Source organism: Arvicanthis niloticus, chromosome 16 (genome assembly GCF_011762505.2).
Source record: "Arvicanthis niloticus isolate mArvNil1 chromosome 16, mArvNil1.pat.X, whole genome shotgun sequence".
Taxonomy (NCBI): Eukaryota; Metazoa; Chordata; class Mammalia; order Rodentia; family Muridae; genus Arvicanthis; species Arvicanthis niloticus.
The window spans coordinates 59531435-59555858 of NC_047673.1; the positions used below are offsets into that span (position 1 = coordinate 59531435).

At 50.8% G+C, this 24424-nt stretch overlaps 2 protein-coding genes across 12 annotated transcripts in view; one reads left to right on the forward strand and one right to left on the reverse strand.

Annotated features, from left to right (window-relative positions):
- The window catches only part of Gatad2a (GATA zinc finger domain containing 2A), an 89665-nt gene extending 72839 nt beyond the window's left edge, over positions 1-16826 (forward strand). For 5 of the 8 annotated variants that reach the window (XM_034520369.2, XM_034520370.2, XM_076914352.1 and 2 more), the window contains 10 exons: positions 7071-7203; positions 7320-7451; positions 7645-7734; positions 8522-8653; positions 8789-8956; positions 10374-10653; positions 12296-12597; positions 13273-13347; positions 13658-13850; positions 15464-16826. In XM_034520369.2, coding sequence (XP_034376260.1) covers positions 7071-7203; positions 7320-7451; positions 7645-7734; positions 8522-8653; positions 8789-8956; positions 10374-10653; positions 12296-12597; positions 13273-13347; positions 13658-13850; positions 15464-15597 — 1639 coding nt within the window. In that variant the 3' untranslated portion in view covers positions 15598-16826. The remainder of the gene's footprint in view (positions 1-7070; positions 7204-7319; positions 7452-7644; positions 7735-8521; positions 8654-8788; positions 8957-10373; positions 10654-12295; positions 12598-13272; positions 13348-13657; positions 13851-15463) is intronic. The other 3 variants (XM_034520372.2, XM_076914350.1, XM_076914351.1) reach the window with 3 other exon arrangements.
- Positions 16827-18407: 1581 nt separating this feature from the next.
- On the reverse strand, positions 18408-24215 carry Tssk6 (testis specific serine kinase 6). Of its 4 annotated transcripts, none has more exons than XM_076914358.1 (3): positions 22768-24215; positions 22148-22323; positions 18408-21327 (listed from the first exon to the last, which is right to left on the reverse strand). In XM_076914358.1, exon 1 carries the CDS (start codon positions 24042-24044, stop codon positions 23223-23225), a length of 822 nt encoding a protein of 273 aa, XP_076770473.1. In that variant the 5' UTR covers positions 24045-24215; the 3' UTR covers positions 18408-21327; positions 22148-22323; positions 22768-23222. The 4 variants fall into 4 exon arrangements, with proteins under 4 accessions (XP_076770473.1, XP_076770471.1, XP_076770472.1 ...); XM_076914356.1 differs by having other exon boundaries at positions 18408-21939; XM_076914357.1 differs by having other exon boundaries at positions 18408-22277.
- Positions 24216-24424: the final 209 nt, after the last annotated feature.

The window sequence follows — 24424 nt, forward strand, 5'->3', positions numbered from 1 at the left end:
GGATAACCTGCTGTGGAACAAGTTCCTGTTTACTAAGGAAGTATGAGGGCCACATCCCTGTCTTTACTGTCTCTTTCTTACCAACTTGAGGGTATTCATGGGGATGTTGCCAGTGGTCCATGACTTAAGCTATAAAGATGAGCTCTAACTTGACACTACAAATGAGACATGGTAACCTGTCAGAGCTAACAGTGCATGGGGCTAGCTTTTCTCTGTGCAAATGTTCTGCTGAACAATTCTCAGGCTCCCCTATCCCCCAACAGTGTCAGTCTCATCTCCAGGGAGTCCAAATTGTCTGCAGGGCTTGGCTGAGTGACCCTGGGAAGTTACTTAGCCCTCCTGTGACTTGTGTCTTTCTTTACACACTGGAAAGAAGGGCACACTGTAATTGGCATGGGTGGCCAGGGTTCCTGCTGACGGCTTCTGCTGTGTTTCTGAGCCAAGCACACAGGACTTAGCTTTTCAGAGGCACCAGCTGTTCTTGGGTAGGTGACAGGCTCTGAGTCCATTGGCATGCACACACACACACCAGCTCTTTTTACAACCCTCAGCTGCTCTTCTCTATCCTTATCTAGAAGGAGGTGACAATGCAAGCTGGGTACTACTTAGCCTTGCTGTTCTGTAGTGCAGTCCCACAGGCCACATGTTGCTTCTCCCTGTGTTTTACTATACTGGAGCCTCCAAAGCAGCAGTCAGATGTGAACTCTCCAGGAATGTGATGACATCATTTTCAGAAATCTCACCCCAGCTGCTTACCTCTGTGGTAGAGAGGCAGAGCGTGTTCCACATCCTAGCTTTCCAGCCAGGGGCCTTCAGGTTATAGCTGGGAGGCATGATGGGTACTGAGCAAGGCCTGCTGACAAGAAGCAGATGGGCTCTACAGCACCTGTTTGTGTCTACGTACCCCAAGACAGGCCAGCCAGGACCACCGTTGTCACAAGTGTTCCTAAAGGAAAAAACATCAGACGGCAGCAGGCTCTTGTGGGGTTAGGTGTCCATGTGAGTTTGCTCTTGAGCACAGGTGGTATGGAAGGTCATTGAAAAGTGTCGCCTGGGGCTGCCAGATCAGTCTGATGGGGACTAGTGCTCACTGTTAAAGCTCCCTAGTAGGTGCCAGGCATGGGGGTGCACTCCTTTAATCCCAGCATTTGGGAGGCAGAGGCAGATTGGTCTCTTGAGTTCAAGGCTAGCCTGGTCTACATAGCAAGTTCCAGGACATCCAGGGCTATACAGAGAAACTCAATTTCAAAAACAGGGACTTTCTAATAAGACTTCCTAGAAGTGGGTTTGGGTGGTACAATGAATGGGATGGATAGAAGTGCTCTTAGCTTTATGAGTTAGAGGCGCTGCAGATGGTGCCTGAAGTGGATCCTCCAGGGACAACTTCTTTATCCTGCTGTTCTGTCATCTAGGCTGAGCCTGCCCTACCTATAGACAGAAGGCTGCCTCCACCGCCCTGTATGGGGAGCTGCCAAGTGTGGGTTTCCAGCCCCTGCCTGCCTCCTTGCTCCCTGCTTTGTCCTAGCAAGTGTCTTGTTTGTGGAGACAGTCTAAGGAAGGAGGCATAGGCCTAGTGTAATAGTTTGAAGCAAGCTGGGCAGTGTTGGCGCATGCCTTTAATCCCAGCACTTGGGAGGCAGAGGCAGGCGGATTTCTGAGTTCGAGGCCAGCCTGGTCTACAGAGTGATTTCCAGGTCAGCCAAGGCTATACAGAGAAACCCTGTTTTTTTTTTTTTAAAAAAAAAGTTTGAAGCAGTGCTGGGCTAATGCTTCGCTGTCTGGTGGTTCTGCTAACTGCTCCCATGTCAACTGTCCTGCCTATGCTGGCTCCATCAGTCACATGCAGTGGCTGGCAATGGTCAAACCCATCTCTGTCCCCCCAAGACAGAGAGCTTATCCCTACAGCCTTGTGGCCCAGAGCAGTTAGACTTCCCTTAGTGCCTGTGTTCTGAAAACCTGTATGGAAGCTGCAAGGCTACTGTGACCTGGCCCAAGGATTCAGCAGTGTGAAACCCTTTCATGGTTTGGTGTTTAACAGCTACCCACATGTGCAGCCTGAATGGACAGGGCTGAGGTGTACACCCCATTCTTCACACCCTTTGCCAGCCTTTAAGGCTGAACAGGCATCTCCCCTAGACTCTATTAGGGCTCAGGAATCCTCCTCTCTAATCCAGATAACCAAGGCTGGAGATGCTTCTGGAGTACTAACCCTGCCCCATGCCTCAGGCTCCCAGGTCTGTCAGGGGAGTCTGGTATAGTCCAACACTTCTGTGGCCTCCAGGACACTGGCCTACCTGCTCTGGAGAGGCAGCCACTGTGGCCTGGTAGCAGAACATGCCAATCTCAAGAGTTTGCTCTGCACAGACAGCCCCATCTTGTCAAGGTGGGATAGGTCCTTTAGGGCCAGCAAAGCTGCCCTCCTGCCTTGGGGAAGTAGAACTCCTACTCTGCTTGGTGCTGAGACATCTGAGCCTTCAAAACCTGAGAGCGGTGGGGAAAAGATAGTGTCCCTCAGGAGGCAGAAGTAAGATAACTTTGTGGAACACTTTCAACAGCCTAAGTCACAGCTTTGTGAGTGCATCTCCTCTCCATAGGAAAATGCTAATGCCTATAGGAGCGTCGCTATGGGGACAGGCTTCTGGCCTTGTATAGAAGCCCCACGGCCTCTTCCACCCAAGTCAGCTTAGTCATAGGTGAGTCCAGCTTCCCCAACCTCAAGGGTGGGGTGGTTGGGAACACTTGTTCTAGAGCTACATGACCCTAGCACTGAGGCACTGTGATCCTTCTCTTGTGCCCTCATTGGGAGCTGAGACCGTACTACACCTGTATGAGGGGGGATAGGCTCAGGGTGGAGAATCCCTCCTTGTGAGTTAGAGACACACATGGTGTGTAGACAAGGATGTCAGGCCTATTCAGAGGGCAAGGTAGCTGTGCTTGTCCATCCTGTCCATCTGTCTGTCAGTTTTCACAAACTGTTATTACACTAGGTGACAAAGGCAACATCTGAAAGCAGTCCCTTAGGAAACTAAGGGGCCCTCAAGTCTGATGTCTTCCTTTGGCTTATGTGCCATGGGGCTAATGAATGCCAACTCAGGCCATTCCAAAGGCCAGAGGCCCATTGAAGGGTGATGTGGACAGATCATGGCTGGCCGGGGCTTAGTGGATGGACGTGGAAGTCAAGCTAGTCTGTGCTGTGGTGCAAGGTTTGGGTGCAGAAGAGTAGGTGGATAGGCCATGGTAGCTAAGCTGGCCCTGAGGAAGACTTGGTCCTCAGTGATGTAGATGTCTTTGGGCCATAAGCCATGACTGGTTCAGAGCCAAGTGTACTGCACACACACAGTATTTCAGAGACCTGTTGGACACACCATGGGGACCTTAGGTGCTGCGTTGTTCATGTGTCGTGTGGGTCTAGGCAACAGCCTTTGGCTTTCTGCAGTTTGAGGTGCATGGGAGTGCTCATGTCTAGGGTTTTGAGGGCTTGGATGAGTGTCCCCTTAACTAAAGTTTAGGTGATTTCCTTTTCTTTTAAATATTTTATATTTAAGTATTTTGTATGTTTATGTTTGGTTTTGTGCACTTGAGTGATATGTCTGTGAAGACAAGGTTGTCTCTGATCCTCTGGAACTGGGGTTACAAATAGTTACGAGCTCTGGGTGCTGTGAACTGAACTCACATTCTTTGCAGTACTGGTTTGTCCTCTTAAACCACTGAGCCATTTCTCCAGTCCCTAGAGCCATTATTTCTTTATTGCTTCCATTCTGTTGCTGCCTGTAAACTTGTCTTCTCTCCTGTTTCTTGTATGTTCCAGTGGGCCATGACACTAAAGCTAGAGCCACTGTTTGTCATAGCCAGAGTCCCCACTGCATGTGGGTACCAAGAAGATGTGGGTTTGAGAAGTCCCATTTGAGAACTACTCTCCCCGAGGACAATTCCTCCATGAAGTTTATTCCTCCGATCAGGCTGAGGAGACATGGATAGGACCATAGCACCTCCTCTGGCGTGGACTATCCCTGTGGAAGGAGGTTTAAGAGCTCAGCCCCTTCTGCGGGACATGGCACACATCCCTAGTAGGAGACAGCTTTTGGTACTGATGACCAGACTGGCTTGCTTTCGGAGATTTTTACTGGTGATGTGAAGCCACTTTATAACTATGTTTCACTGTGTGTTCTCAACACAGGCAGGCAGGACAGGTTCACACAGCACCCAGAAAAATTCAGTTGTCCCAGACAACCTGGCCATGCTCCAGAGCTCTGCATGCCACTCTCAATGCCCCTCTTCATTTTACTCTCCTGCCTTTGGGTTTCATAAAAGGCTCCCTCTGAAATCGTGCCTGTGACTGATCCATGTGTCTGGTTCCTAAGTTAAAAGCTGTCTAGAAAAGTACAGAAAATCTTGAAGGTACTTCTGTTAAAAGCTGAATTTTGGAAAGCTTTTCAGTTTGGAAGGGAGAGAGGCTTGTGGTTTCTTCTGTTTGTAAGAGATGACCACAGGCGACTGGATTCCTGGAGGTTTCACAGAAAGGGGAAAGTAGAGCCTCCATTTTCTGACAGCACCTGAACCCTTACCTCTCTTCTCAAAATGAAGGCTGTGTGTCACAAACCGGTTAGAACTGCCCGTTGCCATGGTTTTCACGTTGGAAGGCACAGTTAAAGGGTCACATGACTAGGGAGGGAAATGCCTTTGTCACATGACTTTTTGGTGGCCTGATTAGCATAGAGGAAGTTCACTGGGGGTTGGCTGTCTCGGGAATGCTGAGTGATACTGATAGCAGTGACATCATCTCTGAGATCTTATTGATTAGTTGGGGTCAAAAAGCACAGTGGTCAAGGCTGTCTTCCAAGGAAACCTAAGCCCAGGATAGTCTCTGCCCCAGTCCTGCCTTCATCCCTCACGGAAATCTCAAATTTTATTAGACAACTCACCTCAGAAAGATAGAAAAGAGGTAAACCTCACAGTTGGATGTCCTTCAGTCTGCCCAGGAAGCCAGTCCCTAGGTATCTCTTAGGCCTAGCTGTTCAGTCCACTCAGGCACTCTCCTGGACCACTACCACAGGCACAGCACTGGACTGTGCGTCTGCTACACAGTATGCAGCTGATTAAACCTTTTTTTGTTTTTAAGAGCTATTTACTTACTTACTTACTTACTTACTTACTTACTTACATACAGCAGTGCTTTGCCTGTATGTATGTTTCTGTGAGGGTGTTGGATACCATGGAACTGGAAATTCAGAAACTTGTAACCTGCCATTGTGGGTGCTGAGAATTTAGCCCAGGTCCTGGAAGAACAGCCAGTGCTTTTAACTGTGGGGCATCTCACCAGCTCTCTCAGTTTTTTAAATGGTTTGTTTGTTTGTTTGTTTTGTATACATTGCTGTTTTGCCTGCTTGTGTGTCTATGGGAAGCTGTCCAAATCCCTGGAACTTAAGTAACAGTTTTGAGCTGTCATGTGGGTGCTGAGAATTGAACCTATGTGGTCTTAATCACGAAGCCATTTCACGAATCCAGCCCCCCTCCCCCAGGGTCCCTTTTAAATCACTGTTTCTGGGCTGCTGCAGCCTGACATTCAAGAACCCTCAGGCTCTGTAGACCCCAGCCTTGGGCCTTCAGACTTTGTCCTTACCCCTGGCCTGACGATCAGGCAGCTACTGCTGAAAAGTTCAGGCTGTGGCCAGTGTTCATGGTCATGTGGAAACCAGGAAGCCAGCCAGCATCTGGTGGGTCAGCCTCTGCCACGGTGCCCCCTCCCTGCCCCCCAGCCACCCATGCCTACTCTTCTTGGCAGGAACCGGTGATGGGGACCCAGAGGCTCTTCACCCAGTGACTCACCTCACTCTTCTCTAGCCCAAACCACAGGAACAGATCTGTACTGTGACTTCCACCTAACTTTATCCTGTCTCCTGTGTCTCAGTGCCACCTAGTGGACATGTTCTGAGCTGCTTTTCCAGAAAACGAGTTGGGTACTTAGCAGGGTGCTGGGATACACACCCATGGGTAGTTTGTAGCTTGCCCTCTGTGGACAGTACTTTTTCTAGGACTTGCCTCTCCCCATCCTCTTCCTGTGTTACAGCAACAGAGCACATTGGTTTTAAGGATTTAGAAGCAACAAATGTGTATGGTATGCCCTCTAATACCTTTCTCAAAGAGGGAAGCCTCATTTTGGGGTGCTCCTGTGTGGGTTAACTATGTAGGCTGTGTTGGGCCAGCAGCTTAGAGACTGGCCTTTAGCCAGTGTGGAAAGAGTGGTCAGTGTTGTGGAACTCTGGCAACTGACAGTGTGTACCACTTCTCATACAACTGAGTTCCTAGGGAAACTGGCTGTTTGCTCACAGGGAAAAGTGAACTTCCTACACACCACAGGATGTGTGTTAGAAGGTTGGTGACAGTGTTGAGTGTTCCATGATGTAACTTCCTCTGAAAATTGAGTGTTCAGGGTTGATGGCAGAGCTATCACTCTACAAACCTGAGCATGAAGTCAGTGAGGTAAAGGCCTAAGCCTTTGCAAGAGTGGGTCTTTTGAGTTTGAAAACTTGTAGCCACTGCAGCCACTTGCCACGTGTCCTAGGTAGGACTGTGCAGCAGATGGCCCCAGGTCTCCTTTTAGGGTAGAGAGCAAAAGCTTACAGTACACCATTGTGCTGTTTTTTTCTTCTGGGGGCTGTATAGGACTGGATTAAGGGAGGGTTGGGCTTCTTGTTGAGTAGTTCCCGGTGTGAACCCTTGACTTTGGAGTGCTCACATCCATCCTACCCAGCACTCAGGAGCTGAGTTAGCAGACTAAAATCTGAAGCTCTGTGTCTACCTGTGACAGAGCTCTGGGGTCAGTAGCACTTTCTGAAGCATCCATGCTACACCTGAGTACTCAAAGACAGAGCGAGCACACCCTGTGGTATGGATGGTCCTGATGACCAATGATGATATCCATGATGCAGGTGGCAAGAGGAGGCACCTAGGTGTGACTGAGCTTCTAGGGTTGACTTACAGTGCATAATGCTGTACACTTGCTGCTCTGTTGTGCTCTGGCCTACCTAGTGCTCTGCCCTGCTAAGCACCTGTTTATCTTCATTTGACAGTGACATGAAGTCTGAGAAGAGACCTCCCTCACCTGATGTGATTGTGCTCTCTGACAGTGAGCAGCCATCAAGCCCAAGGGTGAATGGTCTGACCACAGTGGCCTTGAAAGACACCAGCACTGAGGCACTCTTGGTGAGCCTTTGCAGAGCCTGTGCGCAGAGCCTGTGCCCATACCTGGAAGCCTGACTACCCCACCTTGCAGAGCTTCTACTGAAGCTTTCCCCAATTTTGTGCTTTTGTTCTCATAGAAAAGCAGCCCGGAAGAGCGAGAGCGGATGATCAAGCAGCTGAAGGAGGAATTGAGGCTAGAGGAAGCAAAACTGGTCTTGTTGAAGAAGCTGCGACAGAGTCAAATACAGAAGGAAGCCACTGCGCAGAAGGTACCTGTGCTCTGCCTACCCCAGAGCCTTAGAGAGGCTGGTCCCAGGGCAAAGGCCCAACCCATGGGGTGTTGTGTCATTGTATGGCATCAGGGAGCAAGCAGGAAGTAATTTTAGGGGTGGTGGTGGTGATGGTGTGTGCGTATGTGACTTCACACACCAACTCCTGCTGATGCATCCTGCTATCTTATAGCCTACAGCTTCCTCGGGGAGCACTGTGACCACCCCTCCCCCACTCGTGCGGGGTACCCAGAACATTCCTGCTGGCAAGACATCACTTCAGGTTAGTGTATTCTTCTGCTTGTTGCCCAGCACCACCACTATTTATAGTCAAGCTCCCGAGCAGCCCTAGTCGTCCATCCTGTGGAAGCAAGTCAGGTAGCATGGGGCCTCCTCAGACTAAAGGACCAGAGTGTCACATGGACCCCAAATTACACCACCAAACTAGGCTACTATCAGTGTAGTAGACTGGTCAGTGGTGATTGACTAGTAAGATTGAAAGATTGGCTAAAGTGAGCCAGGTACACTTTGGGTGGGTTTTACTGAGGCCTCTCAGCTCAGGCCTCTGCCCACAGACTCTGGGGGCTCTGTCCCACTCTCAATTAGCTTAGAATAAAAACCAACCTAGGGCTGTGGCTTCACTGGTTGAATGTCTGCCTCATGTTACAAAGCCCTGAGTTGAAGCCAGGTGCTCACACCCTTAATCCCAGCACATGGGAGGTAGAGGCAGATGGATCTCTTCTCACTTTGAGGCCAGCCTGGTCTACAGAGTTCCAGAACAGCTGGAGCTGTTACGCAGAGAAACTCTGTCTCAAACAAACAAACAAACCAACCCCCCAAGATAGATAGATAGATAGATAGATAGATAGATAGATAGATAGATAGATAGATAGATAGATAGATAGATAGATAGATCAAAATTAAAGAAAGCCCGGAGTCCCATCCCCAGTACCACATAAGTTAGGATGTTGCCATAAACCTCTCATCTCAGCACTGGGGAGGTAAAGGCTGAAGGAATTGTACGAGGAAAGGAAACCTCGTATAAACCTGGGTCTTGGTGTCTTTGACAGACCTCCTCCACTCGAATACCCGGCAGCATCATCCCACCACCACTGGTCCGAGGTGGGCAGCAGGTGTCTGCCAAACTGGGACCACAGGCCAGCTCTCAAGTAGTCATGCCACCACTTGTCAGGGGGGCCCAGGTGAGTCAGGTGTATGTGCTGTATGTATGCTGGTGCAGGGCCAGGTGCCCACCCCTTCTGTGGCCTGCCAGAATTAAGTTAGTCTCAGTGTCTTTTTTTTTTTTTTTTTTTTTTTTTTGGTCCCCTATCTCCCAGCAGATTCACAACATCAGACAGCATTCCTCTACGGGGCCACCACCTCTCCTCCTGGCCCCCCGTGCCTCAGTGCCCAGCATGCAGATTCAGGGACAGAGGATCATTCAGCAGGGACTTATCCGTGTCGCCAATGTCCCCAACACCAGTCTGCTCGTCAACATCCCTCAGGTGAAGCCAGAACCTAGGTGGGAGGTTGGTGTGGTGGGATCAAGTCCTGGAAGGTCTCTCTCACAGTACCATTGTGTGTGCTGGTGATAGGCAGGAGAGGCCTTGGACCCTCTGAGGGCGGGGCTGGAGTGCTAGGTACAGAATCACAAGCAGGTTAGCCTTTAGCAGTTAGGAAGCTTTTGAGAAAGTGGGGCCTCCTTCAGGGTGCAGGCTTTGAGTAAAAACTGCGGCAAAGAATGGAGAGACCACTAGAGGGACACCAGAGTCTTCTGAAGCCTGTTAGCCTTCAGAAAAGCAGCACCTCCCCCCACCTTCTGCTGACTTGTTCAGCTCCTCTGGGCAGACTGGGAGGACAGCATGTCACAGATTGTCCTCCAGCACAGTTGCCTATTCTTAGCCATGTGTCCCTCCACCTCTTTACAGAGCCTCTGAGGTGGGGATGGGAAGAAAAGGGCAGTTTTGTCTGACAGATGAAATTACCCAGTCTGCAGGCCTTTTGCTGATGAGCCAAATTCTTTATTCCTTGTTTGTCACGTCCTGCCCTCCTTAGACAAGACAAGGCTGGATTCTGGACAGCTCTGACAAAGGGCGTTTGCCTGTGTTAAGGTCCATCTTTAGTGCACAAACAATGGCCGTCTCTCCCACCTCCTTGGAAGGGTGTGAGTCCCAGCTGAAACAAAAGGCCTAGAGAATGGGTAACACTTCACAGCACCCATGTCCCACCTCTGCTATGTTCAGTATGCCACCAGGGAGCTCTGCTAGCTCTGGCTAGTCACATGCTGGAGACCTGAGCTAGGTCCCCTGCTGAATGAGACCTTAGCATCCAGAGCCTCACAGAGTGTAATATTTTGGGGCTTTTGGTAACTGTTCACCCAGGGAAAAAGTGTACAGTCCTCTTTGTTTCTTCTGGGAATCACTGGCATGGTCAGCCTTGGTTTCAGGAATGCAGCGCCAGGGTGGGTGGATATGAAGCTGGTGTGGTGAGGACTGAACAGGAGCTACATTTCCTTGTGGACCTATGCACACTCAGAACTCCTAGAAGCAGCACTCTGGATGTGGATGATCCTGCAGCTTCCCCAGCTTGCTCTTGCTGACTTGTGGACATCAAGGCTGGGTGCACAGAACCTGAGTGGCCATGTCCTGGGCTTGGCTTTATCTTTGTCTCCTTGTCCTTGCAGCTATGAGCCTATGTAGAGACAGGCCACTTTGATTTACTTTTGTTTGTTGGTTTGCTTTTTAGACAGTATCTTACTATTTAGCCCAGGCTTGAACTCTTGATCTGCCTCCTCTTGCCTCCACTGGGATTAGAGAAGTAGACTGCCATAGTCAATTTTCATCCTATAAGGACTTCAGTGTGCATCTGGCATGGAGCCTGCCTTAGGGGTTGCTCTCAGCCTCACCTAGTTGTCTTCCACAGCCTGCCACAGCCTCCCTGAAGGGGACAACAGTTGCCTCTGCTCAGGCAAACTCCACTCCCACTAGTGTGGCTTCTGTGGTGGCGTCTGCTGAGTCTCCAGCTAGTCGACAGGCTGCTGCCAAGCTAGCACTGCGTAAGCAGCTGGAGAAGACACTGCTGGAGATCCCCCCTCCCAAGCCCCCCGCTCCAGAGATGAACTTCCTGCCCAGTGCTGCCAACAATGAGTTCATCTACCTGGTTGGCCTGGAAGAAGTGGTGCAGAACCTGCTGGAGACACAAGGTGAGTGGATGGCTTCACCTTGCACTGCAGCCTCTGGGGAGATACATTCTAGAGTTTCCACCAGTTCTGCTGTGAAGCCAGTCCCTAGTGTGGATAGGAGTGAGGTAGATCATCTGCAGGAGACTGACTCTTGCATGAGTGTGGGTTACATGAAGGCAGAATTTTTCAAAGCTTAGACCAGGTTTCTTTACTGTCATTGGGATAATGTGGTTAGGACATCTGCAGGACCTCACTGAAGGAGCACTAGAAGGAACGCGTGTGGATGACCAAGCATCTTAGTGTGGTCAGCCTCACCTCCTTCCTCAAGTGGCTGTGTCAGATACCAGGAGCAGAAAAGGAGGTGAACATGACTGGATCCAGGGAGCCTTGGTCCTTAGTGCTCCCTCTTCTGACATGGGTGTAAGGGACAAGTGTGCACACAGAAGGGCTTCTGTTCACTCCAGGTACAAAGAGGAAAGTATTGATGTGAGTATGCATATCTCTGCCCATTTGCCTCCTTAGAGCTGGGTTAAATGTATACTTCAGGGGCTGGAGAGACGGCTCAGTGGTTAAGAGCACTGACTACTCTTCCAGAGGTCCTGAGTTCAATCCCAGCAACCACATGTTGGCTCACAACCATCTGTAATGGGACCTGATACCCTCTTCTGGTGTGTCTGAAGATAGCTACAGTGTATTCACTAAAGGTGGTGCACACCTTTAATCCCAGCACTTGGGAGGCAGAGACGTCCAGACTCCCCCAGCCCCACTTGAGTTAGGGCCACACCTAGCAGCACCCTAGAGCACTGGTCTCTGAGGTTTGCATACTCTCTCAGTAACTTTCTGCAGCACTCTATAGGCACGGAGTTGCTAAACAACCCACTCTGTGGCATAATATTTATAACCTATATCTCTTGGGGTTCCAGGAGAGACTAAGTGTGCATTGCTAGGAAGCCTGGGTGCTGGCATTCCGTAGTAGGGTGACATTGAGCAAAGAATTGTTGGAGAGAGGTACCCACTCATGAAGAGCACTAAGTGCATGCAAGTTCTGGATTCCCTCTCTAACAGGAGGAACTGTGGAATACCAGCAGTCACCTCTGACCCTGTCATTGGGGTCAGCCTTCCACTCCTGTTGCTCTGTACCAGAGCACTGGCCCAGGGCAGGTCCAGTCAGGTTCAGTGTTGATGTGCACAGGTAGAGTGCATTCAGGGCTGTGGCCAGCTAGTGCCACTACTGTGTCTTACCTCTGAACTTCTCCAGAATCTGCAAAGTCCCTTGGTGTGCATTAGTCCCTCTGTCCTGTCCATGTTATGGCCTGGAGTGAAGCCCAGAGTACCTGTCAGCAACTCAGTAATGCAGCTTCTCCTGGGCCCCAGGCCTAGTTCTACTGCCAGTCATATGATGAGGAAATTGCTTGTCTCCTGGCCTCCATGGTCTTCAGGGTTTGTGTATCATGTTTTCAAAAAGAGAGAATGAATACCCTACTTGCCATGGCAAGGCCAAGCTAGGCCAGTATCACTGGGTCTTTGAAGAGTCCCAGGAATGCTCAGCCACAGGCTTTCCAAAGTCGACTATGGACTCCATGTACCTGTGGGAGGTGCTCACTCAGGCCACTGCCCACAGTTGTTGGAAGTTACCCTGACAAATGCACCGTATCTATTGCAGCGGGCAGGATTTCTGCTACTGCAGCTGCTGCCGTGTTATCCCGGGAGCCCTACATGTGTGTGCAGTGTAAGACAGACTTCACATGCCGCTGGCGAGAGAAGGGTGGAGCCGTCATGTGTGAGAACTGCATGACATCCAACCAAAAGAAGGCACTCAAGGTGGAGCATACCAGTCGCCTGAAGGCTGCCTTCGTGAAAGCGCTACAGCAAGAGCAGGAGATGGAGCAGCGACTGCTGCAGCAGGGTGTGGGCACCGCCAGCATCAAGGCTGAGCCTGCAGCCCCACATCCCACACTGAAGCAGGTGAGAACGGAAGCTCTTGCCATCCCTAGATGCAGGATGTTCTGAAGGCGTCCCCTTCCACCCACCTACCTGGTGGTTAACTGCAGGCTAAATTGTACTTAATGCTGGTGTTTGGCAGTGAAAACACTAATTTGCAGTTTCTTTAGATTTTGTAGCTTTCACCCCCAGTGCACTGGCAAGCACTTGTGTGTAAAATGACTGCTGAGAACCTTGCTGGGCATTAGTTAGGAGCACCCTGGCTAGCTGGAGGAGAGGAGTGGGTATGAGGCCCGCTCTTCAGAGCCTGCTTGTCCTTACACTGAGTGGGCTGGACCCACCCACCTGTTTTTCTTCCTTTTCTTTTTTGAGACAGGGTCTCCCATGTAGCTCTAGCTGTTCTGGAACTCACCATGTAGACCAGGCTGGCCTAGAACTCCCAGAGACCCATGTGCCTCTGCCTCTCGAGTGCTTGGATTAAGATGTCCACCACCATGCCCACTGTGCTGCTCCTTTTTGTGGTTTCTGTCTACTCACACATCGTACTTCACCAAAAACACTTTTCCCCCCACTATCTGCAGTATCTGGAACCAGCGGGTGTTGGCACTGCTGTCATGGCCAGGCCTAATAGGGTACCCTCAGCAGTTTGGATTAGTGTCACGGACCTTGCTGACATACCTTTCAATCCCATTTGTGTAGGTCATAAAGCCCAGACGTAAGTTGGCGTTCCGCCCAGGAGAGGCCCGTGACTGGAATAACGGGACCTCACTACAGGTCAGAACCTAGCCAGAGCCTCACCCGACTGCAGACAAGACTGCAAACACCAGCTCTTAGTGTGCTCGTGCTCTTACACGCTTTCATGCGAGCTCTCCTCTTTTCTCCTCTTCACAGACTTCCCCTGTCTCCTTTTCTCCCTCTTTCTCTGTTCCCTAGTATAACTCACATGGCCGTTTTGACTTTGGACTCTTAAGGACCCGAGTGGGTGGGAAGAGGTCAGCCAGACAAGGAGAAGCTACTCAAAGTAACCTGCCCGCCCTTGCCCACCCCTGCCCACCATAAGCCTGGTTTTCTTTGACTTCTGTAGGCTTCCAGCCAGCTGTCCCGGGGCTCAGCCGCAACACCTCGTGGTGTTCTGCACACTTTCAGCCAGTCACCCAAACTGCAGAACGCAGCCTCAGCTACGGCCCTGGTAAGCAGGACTGGCAGACATTCCGAGAGAGTCATGGGCACCGGCAAGGGCACCGCCTCCAACTGGAAAAAGACGCCTCTGAGCACAGGTACACCTCTGCCTCTATGGGGCCCCACTACCACTAGGCCACCTTTCCTTATTTGTAAGTGGCACACGCGTAGTTCCCCAACAGCCTCCTCCTTACTTATCAAAAGTAGTACAGAGGGCCTACATCCTGTCCCCTCCAGAGAGCACAGCCTCTTGCTCCTTCCTTAGGCAAGTGACACTTTACCTCCAATAGAAGGGCTTGGCTCATGACTTCCTTTTAGCCTCTCTCACCCTCCCCTAACCCCGCCCACCTCAACCCTTTCTGGCAGTTAGTGGTGCTTTGCTGCCCTGCCCTAGAGGTTAGTGGTACCAGCTATCAGCCTTTGGCCCATCTCTCTTCCACCACCTTCTCCCTATATGGACCAGAGCAGAACTATGAGCCCAGAGAAGGGTGGGCTGTGCTGGGTGTTGATGGAGCAGTGACACTGCCCTCAGAGCACAGAATTCCCTGCAGGGCCTCTTAGCCCTCAACTCTAGTGTCCTGTAACCCACTCTGTTGGGCTCAGCATTCCTTGCAGCCTGTGGAAAACCAGCTAGAGGCATGGGTGTGGCAGTGAGAGTCAGGAGCCAGCGGAGTCTTAGCAGGCAGTATGGTGGAGTGGTATACAGCAATCTGGGCACACCTGCCATATTCACAACACAGAACCAAGAACTAGTGGGCTTGCCTGAGCTCGACGTGATGCTCACATCTATAGTCTGTGTAGGAGAGCAGACACAGGGATACTTACTTACCTGTTGTCCCTGCTACTTGGGAAGCTGAAACAGGAGGATCACTTTAGCCCAAGAATTTGAGACAAGCCTAGGCAGTGTAGTAATTGCTGCTTAACTAGAAAGGGGAGTTCAGGACAGCGCTAAGTGATCAATTATTTGCTTGTGGGTCCTGGGATCCATCCCCAGTGGCCTGTAATCCTAGCACTTGGGAGGCAGAGCCAGGTGGATCTAATAGGAGGCCTACTTGGCCTCTGTAGTGGGCTTCAAAATCCAAACAGAGGGCTAGAGAGAAGGCTTAGTGGTTAAAAGCACAGGGTAATCTACAGGACGTGTTTGATTCTATGTCTATACATTGGGTTGTGAGCCACCCAATGTAGTGAGCACTATAACTGCAGTTTCAGGGGATCCAACCTCCAATACTGGCTCAGACGGTACCTACACACACACTGTACATAAACATGATTAAAAATAAACCTTTAAAAACAAACACTCTTAAGTAGAGCAAGGTGGCATTCCATAGTCCCAGGTACTAGGAAAGACTGATGAAGAAGAATCTCTTAAGGCTAGTAGTTTGAGGCCAGCCTGGCCAGCACATATGTATGTGCCCTCACCTCACATTTGTATGCTATCAGACATGAGGGAGAATTTCTTTCCATAGTCCCACTGTTCCATCAAAAGCCCTTGTTGAGTTTACTGATCTCTTAGCACTGTGCCCAACCACCAATCCATACTTAGGTCACCTCAGTGGAATCTGGGATTGATGACAGTGTGGAGGTTCTGTGGCTCATGGTCCTCCTGCTCATGGGTCCACTGGGTATGTGCTGAGACAGGCAAGTCTTGGCTGTATCCACCCAGGGCTGTCCTGGCTGGCTGACCATTGCCCACCACTGTGCTCTGTTGCAGGCGGGACCCTTGCCTTCGTCAGCCCAAGCCTGGCAGCAGTGCACAAGACCTCCTCGGCTGTGGACCGACAGCGAGAATACCTCCTGGACATGATTCCTCCACGCTCCATCCCCCAGTCAGCCACATGGAAATAGTGGGAGCTGGCCCAGCCGAGGACAGGCCCTCTTCTCTCCCAAGGCCCTTGGTCTAGGACACGCAGACTGCCCTCCTAGCAAGTTGCCTGAGACAGCTCAGGCCTTGGCTGTTGCCTTGCTGTCCAGGAGAGTGTGCCACCATGGTGCCCAGGATCAGAACCAGGGACCTTCCCCATGGGCCTTCTCCTTCCTTTTTGCCTTTAGTTTGCCCGACACCAGCAGAAACTTGGACCTTGGGGCCAGCTCTGCCTGGCCAGCGTGGGTGGGAGCTCACCCTGGACACTGTGACATACCCGGGCCAGGCTGGCACCGGGGGCTCCCGAAGTTGAGCCGGGGTTTTGTTTTCTTTTGGCTTTTCCCATCTTAGCTCCCCAGTCTCTGCCTCTTCATGGCCATCTATAGGTTGAAGTTTGGGTTTTATTGGGTGGTTTTTTTTTTTTTTTTTTTTTTTTTTTTTTGGTTTGTTTTTGTTTTTTATAATCACCTCATAATGATGATGGAATTAAAAGTGAACTGCATAGACCCAGGGTCATTGTTGTACACAGTGCAGTCTAGCAGTCTAACCCCAGAGGGTGCTCAGAGTGGCAGCACCAGAGATGGCAGGTGCCACCCTGGCTCTAGTCTTGTCTGTTGCTGCTCACTGCAGCCCCTGGCTTCCACACTCAGCAGAACGAATAGCAGCCCAGATTTTGTCTGTTATCCAGAGGCTCCAGAGGGATGCTGGATCCACTGTGCTAGAGCCAGAGCTGGTTGCTGGCTGGGAGACCACTGGGTTACTTTTTGTGGTTTATTTTATTAAAAGTGTCTGTCCTTTTTCTCTTTTGATGGACACAATCTCAAGATGCCCATGCCTGCCAAGAGGCATCCAGGTAGGGCCCAGCCAGAACCCTTATATCTGGAGTCAGCAGGGCTTACTCCCTCTCAATCCACAGGGATGTCTGAAAGGGCCCAAGTCTTCTTTTGTTCTGTTTTGTTTCCTTCTCCTCCCCCCCCCAACCCCCACTCTTTTAACAATTGGTTCCAAGGTGAAAGGCAGAAGCAGCTGTGTGTCCAGCACGCACGGGGCGGCCTTCTGCTCATGTGATTGGTCGCCATCGTTTCCCCATGCAGCCCTGGTTTCCCTTGACACAATACAGTTAGGGACTTTAATTTAAACCCTTGTTCTGCGGACCACTGCCCGCTGCAGACACGCCCTGCCTCCTCCTAATAAAGGCTCATTTAACTCCGTGCTCACCTGTGTGGAAATCCTCCATCTTTGGAAATCACTTGGACATGTGGGAGTTGTGAGTTTTGGAAAACTTTTGTGTGATACCCAAGTTGCTCAGTGCTTTTGAGTGTGTCACTTCCCAGGGTGGAGTTGGGAGGGGAATGAACAGAAATTGACTTTTTTAAAAAAGGGGGGTTGTTTTTACAAATATGAAAATATATGCAAGCATTTCTTAGTCCTTGAGTATTTTTGTGCCTGGCAGTCAGTTCCTGTTATCCACCCTTCCTGAGTGGCTGGGCCTCTGGTCAGTGACATAGGGCAAAGTCTTCTGGCTCCTTGCAACAGCAGCACTGGGTAGCGTCTCAGCCAGAAGTCCTCACTCCTGTGCAGTCACTGATCAGACCAAGTCACCTAGAACTGGATGAAGACCTCCACTTGACTTAAAGAGGGCTCTGTTGTCCTGGTGCATTTGTGACCTCCTTTCCCCTCCAGATTTCCAAGTCTGGTGACTTCTCCCATCCACCTGTCATCTAACCCTTGTGGGCCCAGTTTATGCACCTCACAAGGGACAGAGCTCCCTTCCCAGGGTGACAAGCTGTGGTGAGGGTCTCCTTAAGGAGGGCTAGAGAGTGAGGGGCCTTAGCTTGCTTACCTTACTTGAAAGTGCTGCCTGTCCCTCTGCACCACACTGGTCTATGCAGCAAGCCCTCAAAATGGTATGACTGGGGACTGGGCCGGGAGGACCAGGTATTTAGGGTACAAAGCTGCCACCCCCACCAAAGCTGGCTTTACCCTACCCTGAATGGACTGAATCCTGGGCTCCTTGAAAACCCCTAGAGATAGACTAGCCTCTGCTTCCTGAGTGCTGGGATTAATGGCTTGCACCTCCACACCTGGCTTAAAACTTAAAAAAAAAAAATATTAAACGTGATTGGTATGGTAACTTTTCTGTGTATACTTGGGAGGTGAAGATGGAGGTGATGGTTCCTACTTCATTGCTTTCTCAGAGGCAAACACCAATGGCTCTGGTCATCAAGGTCACAGGCAACTCCATTTCCTCTCCTCATTGCTGGGGACATGTTGTAGGAAGGGACAGGTTTGAAGGGACCAAGAATAAGACACATCTGTATCTGTTGAACCACCCTTAGGTTCTTGATGTACAGCATATGGAGACATCAGGAACCACATAGACCTTTGCCAGACATGTGACCTAGGGTTGTCGGGACACTGGTCCTATGAGCAGCCTCCAGACCTGACTGCCCTCTCCCCACCACACCTCAGGGAAGCCAAAGCTTGCCCCAGGCAGTAGTAAGGGTTATAAGTGCTGGTTGTAACACACACCTCCATGCCACTGAGTCTCGGCCTGAATGCTGTTTAGGGGAAGGGTGGTCCTCGCCATTCTGAATCAATGTCAGCCTGAAGACCTTGAATTGTTTCCAAAAAGTGGTCAGTTTTATAATCCTCAATGTGTAACAGTTATACTAGTGCAGGGTGTGGGGTGGGGCACTTGCTACTTGTATTTATTGTGACTGAACCTTTGACAATACATGTTTTTAAAAAGTGTGCCACCAAACTGCAATAGGTGTTCCAAGAAATGAGCTGAAATTGGTAGCCACTGTGTCATGGGGAAGTCTGAAACCCTGAAGGACAATAAAGAAATGGACCAAATGACAACTGTATTGTTCTTTAATTTCCTTGGGCCCCAGTGTTTGGTCCCAGCTTCTGGTGTCCTTTCATATATGGGGGAGTAAAAGGTGGGGTGCACATGCCTTTTGAACATGGCGTGCCTCCACCCTGGACTCTGTAGCGTCCTATTTGACTTCAACAGGCAGGGGTTTCAGGTGAGAATCTGAATTGAATTCTGCCCATCTGAAGCTACATGGAGTGATTTCTTTCCCACCACCCTGTGGAGCTTTGCTTTTGGGCTGAGACACAAACAGCTGTGGGCTCATTGCACACTCAGGTCTGCATCTACTGAGATATCCTCAGTTTCACATCCGATTTTGTTTTGAGGCAGGATCTGATGTAGCCCAGGCTGCTTATGAACTGATTTTTCTACCTCCACCTCCCAAGTGCAGGGATGACAGGCATCCAGCACCATTGGGGATATTTTACTTAAAAGAAGCTGGTGACTGGAGAGATGGCTCAGTGGCTAAAAGTGCTGGCTGTTCTTCCAGAGGACACAGGTTCTATTCCTAGCACCAACAGCATCTCACAACCACCTGGAACTCCAGTCTCAGGAGATTTGATACTTTCTCTGGCCTCCATAGGCTCTGTACACACAGTGCACAGACGTACATGCAAACAAAACACTCATACACATAATAAAATTAAGTCAGGCCTGATGGCATACCACCTTTAACCCAGCACTCAAGAAGCAGTGGTATGTGAGTTTAAGGCTAACCTAGCCTACAAAGAGAATTCCGAGACAGGGCTACATATAGGTACCGTCTCAATCAAAAAACTGTATCTTGTCTGCATGTGCCAGTTCTACCTCTGACACCCTCAGTGCACTATGCTGGGGGGGTGGGGGGGGGTGGGGGTTGAATACTGAGTCAGTGGCTCAAGCTGTACTTCATGTTTGTTATCCAATCCATGTCAGCCCAGAGGACTGAGGCACAAAGCTGGTGATTCTAAACCATTCAGAGCTGTGAAACTGAATATTCTGTTAGCAAAGGGCCTTCCCTTAGCCTGGCTGACCTGGAATTCCACAGTCGGCTGCCTCTGCCCCGAGGATGCTGTGATTATAGTTGCACCCAAAATGGGTGTAGTATCACATTTCTTTTAAAAAGTTAAGTTGATGCCCGGCGGTGGTGGCGCACGCCTTTAATCTCAGCAGAGGCAGGTGGATTTCTGAGTTCGAGGCCAGCCTGGTCTACAGAGTGAGTTCCAGGACAGCCAGGGCTACACAGAGAAACCCTGTCTCGAAGAAAAAAAAAAAAGTTGATGCAAGATGTAGTGTCATACACCTTTAATCCTAGTACTCAGGAGGCAGAGGCAGGTGGATCTCTGTGATTTCAAGGCTAGTCTGGTCTACATAGCTTCAGGCCAGCTAGGCTTACATAGACCAACTCAAAAGAAAAAAAAATTAGAGATAGGATCTCACTGTGTAGCCCTGGCTAGCCTGGAACTTTATGTAGACCTCTAAATTTAGGTATCTGCCTGCTTCATTGTTGGGACGACTACTAGGTGGACTGCCACACCCAGCTTTTTAATCTTTTTGTATGGGCATTTTCCCTTCATGTATGCTTTTGTACCATATACATGCCTGATACCCAAAGAGAGAGTTAGATCCTGTAGAACTGGAGTTACAGGTGTGAACCACCATGTGGGTATTAGAACTGAACACAGCTCCCCTGTAAGAACAGCCAGTGCCTTTATCTACGGAGTCATGTCAGATCCAGCAATCCCCCTGCCCTTTTAAGATTTTAATTTTTATTTGTGTTCATAGGTGTGTATCTGTATAAATGTATGCCAAGTATGTGTGGTGCCTGTGGGGCCCAAAAGAGAGTGACATATTCCTTGAAGCTGGAGTGACAGGCTATTGTGAACTGTCCACTGTCCAACATGGGTGTTGGGACTGAATTCAGGTCCTCTGGAAAAAATGGGAGTTCTCTTTATTGATCTCTCTCTCTCTCTCTCTCTCTCTCTCTCTCTCTCTCTCTCTCTCTCTCTCACACACACACACACACACACACACACACACTGAACACATTTTAATTTTGTTGAGATTGTATTACATGTAACCCTGGCTGGGCTGGAGCCAATGGTTCTCCCTGCAGTCTCTGCCTCACCTCTGCAAGGCACAGAGCCAGTGGAGGTTTGTCTTGCTCCATGACACATTTACACTGATGCCCAGGACCCAGCACTTCTGAGCACTTCTCTAGGACTCTGCCCTTGTGAGGCAGGCACAGTCTCAGTGGCCCAGGTGGCACCAGGGCCAGCCATACACTATGGGCTGGAGCAGTGTTTTAAGCTGAGAAACAGGAATCTTCAGTTCTGTTCCCTGTGACCTCTAAAGTGAACCTCACTTGATTGGGAGTGGGGATATGTAAAGGCTGTCAGCTGACACCTAGATCATCGAGAAAGAGAAGAAAGGAGAAGGCAGGCATGGGGTGCTCACTTTTAATCCCAGCACTCAGGAGGCAGAGGCAGGTGGATCTTTCTGAGTTTGGAGCCAGCTTGGTCTACATAGTCCCAAGATAGCCATATATATGTGTAAGTATATATGTGTATGTATATATACATATACATATGTGTGTATACATATACACATATATACATACACATATATATGTATATATTATATATATAAATATATACATTATATATGCATGTATATAGTCTTGAAAACAAAACCAACCAAACAACAACAAAAGCCCATAGACAGACAGACAGAGAAGAAAAATGGGTCTTGGTGCATACCTGGGATCTCACTGCCCAAGAGGCAGAGGCAAGCGGATTGCTCCATTTTTCTATTTGGGTTACACAGTCCAGGCTGGCCATGCGTACATAGCAAAACCCTGTTTCAAAAACAAGTCTGGGGCTGTGGCTGAGTGAAACAAGCCATGCCTAGACTGTCCCAGTGAGGGGCTGGGGCTTGCTCACAGAAAGATCACCTGCTTAGTGACAATAAGATCCTAGATTCCAACTCCAACACTAGAGAGAGAGGGACAATGGGAAGTGGGTGGTAGTCAACTTGTATGAAAATATGAATTTACTCTAAGTGTACTGGGATCTCAAAAGACAATGTAGAAATATAGACCCCTAAGTCTACTAAGCTACACCCTTCCCCAAGCCCCAAGGATGGTGTCTTGCCCCTATCTTCAGGTGCTGATTACAAAGCAGAGCCCGTATCCATTGGTTCCCTCTGTCCACTGGGGAGTGGGGGTCTTTCTTGGCTCTGGCATACTCCAGGTAGCCCCAGAGTTTAGGCCCCTCCCCTTTTGTAGCCTCAGTTTCCCCATATGCCAATGAGGCAGTTAGGGCCCAGCATGAGGAAAGTTTTCACATTCAACCTCCAGGGCACCAGAACCCTGTGGAGTAGAGGGGAGCTGGGGCTGAGCCCAGCAAGAACCCCAGCAGGCAGTCCTCAGACGATGTGGGCCTCATACATGTTCTCCAGACAGTCACCCCTGTAAAATTACAGACAAGACTCCTAGCTGCCTCCTCACTCTTCAGGGTCCCCTTCGGAGTACATTTTCTCATTCCTTTCCTATTCCAGCCTCTGGAACTTCACCAACGTCACTCTGTTGTGTGTCGTTTTAAATGGCTTGGCTCAGCCCTAAAAAGCTTGAGTCTGTCCCTAGATACCACCGCCCACGGGTGTTCATCACAACTTACAATTTTCTCCACATCTCTGCTCTTCTTTTACTTGGCATGCACTTGCATCCTTGTTGAAGGCAAGGATGGTTGAAGTCTCTTCTCGAAGTCCCAAGATCTGGTTCAAAACATGCAGAACTGGGCTGCACACCTTGGGAAGCGGAGGCAGGAGAATCCAAGTTCCAAGCCAGCCTGGGCTGCATAGTGAGATGTCTGGAGTAACTACACCTTGATCTAACATTGACACACAAAATCACCACCACCACCACCACCACCACCACCACCACCAACAACAACAACAACAAATCAAACAGATCACCAGCAGCTGGGTCTGTTATTTCCTTGTAAACTCTTCTCATAGGGAAAAGAACTGTCACCCAGGAATCCCAGTTTCAAGAGACCCGAGTACAAACCACAGCTGTTAGCACAACCGACACCTATGTGGGGTCAGTTCCCACATCTGTAAATGCTGTGCCAGCCAACAGGCAGTCCCTCGGATCCCAATTCAAGTGTCATCAGATCCCGGGGGGATGGCTATAGAACTTCTAGGAATTTGTCCATTTTAGGGACGTCAAGGATCAGGGTTCGAATGTCCCTACTCCCGTTTTTTAGGTCTAAAGGTAGAATGTCCATATACACACCTTTCTCTAATTCGCCGAAAGTCCCCCACCCCCTGCTCAATGACAAGGTTCCATCGCTAGAGTCATTTGCGAGGAAGAGCGAATTTATTGCAGGTTCCAACCTAGAACTTGACGTGCACGGCCGGCCCGCAGTTTCTCTGCACCGCGGCGACCCACCGCGCAACAGCTCATTCCGCGCAGGCGCAATGCTTCTCTCTCTTCTCTTTGCGCCCCTCCCGGGGCCTTCTCGCCAGAAATCGAGGATGCGCATGCGCTCTCCAGCAATCGGGTTGTGCGGGAGGAATCAGAATCCAACAGCCGGCCTCTGTGGGCCGCCGCCGTGGGGGAAGGGGAAGGGACAGGGCGCGTGCGCAGTGGCGCGCGGCGACTTCGCGGGTTTCCCGAAGCTCGCCCTTCGCGCGTGCGCCGCCCTGGCTCTGTGCCTGGTGCGGCGGGAACAGCGAGAACCCCGGCTCCTAGCCGGAGTCCCCGGCCCGCAGCCAGCCATTGCGCGCCACCTGGCCCGCCGAGGGCCGGGCGGACGGGCTGAACTGTAACAGCTCGGCGATCAAGGACTTGCATCGCTCCGACAGTTCGAGGCCGTCAGGGTAGAGCACGCCGCGCTTCTGGCGCCGGGGTAGGCCAGCAATGTCCGAGTCGTCGAAGGGCATGCACCCGGTGACCATGACGTAGAGCACAACGCCCAGGCTCCACACGTCGTATTTCTTGGGGTCGTAGGGGATGCCCAGGAGCACCTCAGGTGACGCATACGCGGCCGAGCCGCAGTAGGTGGTGCTCAGGTCTGGGTAACCGTGCGCCTGACGGCCGAAACCGAAATCCGTGAGCTTGACGCGGCGCTCGTCAGGGCTTAGCAGCACGTTTTCGCACTTGAGGTCGCGATGCACCAGGTGGTGGTCGTGCAGGTAGCGCACGGCGCCCGCGATCTGCGAGAAGAGTTCGCGCGCCTGCGACCCCGGAATGCGCCCGTTGCGCTGCACTGCCTGCAGCAGGTCGGTGGCTGCTGCCTCCATCACGATGTACAGCTTCCCGTTGCACACTTCGATAAACTCGAAGACGTGTACTATGTGCGGGTGCCGTACTCCCCGCAGGATGGACAGCTCTCGAGGCAGGAACTTGTTGACGAAGTCCGGAGGCGCTCGCCGGCGGTCCACTACCTTGATGGCCACCGTCCCTTTATACTTCTTGGAGGTGGCCACCTTCACCTTGGAGTAGCTGCCCTCACCTATCGTGCGACCCAGCTTATAGCCAAGTTCGCTCAGGAGTTTGTCGCCCGACATGGTGGCGCCCGGGGCGCGCGGGGAGCAGGAGGCGGCTGCTGTCGGGGGGCGGCCGGACTCCAATCTCGGGCCTAACCCATGGTGCTTGGCACCTGCACCCCCGTGCCCCCATGTGCCCACTCCCAAGGCCCTACAGCCGCGATGACTTTTATTGCCCGGGTAACAATTTCTGCCTTGTGAAGTGACTGCGGGCGTCACTCGGCCTTGGGGTGGGGACCCTCCCTCCCCCGCCCCGCGGGCTCCCTAAACCCTTCTTAGGCTTTGTGACTCAATCGCCCTAAATGGTCAGTTCCTCACGAGAAGCCACTAGCGAAGGGACTGACCACTAATGTGGAACAGGATAAGTCCCTCCCTGAAGTGATGGTGACCAGCTGAGTGGT

Excerpts from the sequence above, each read along its gene's own strand:
- Tssk6 (XM_076914357.1), bottom strand. The coding sequence starts at position 24,044 with ATGTCGGGCGACAAACTCCTGAGCGAACTTGGCTATAAGCTGGGTCGC.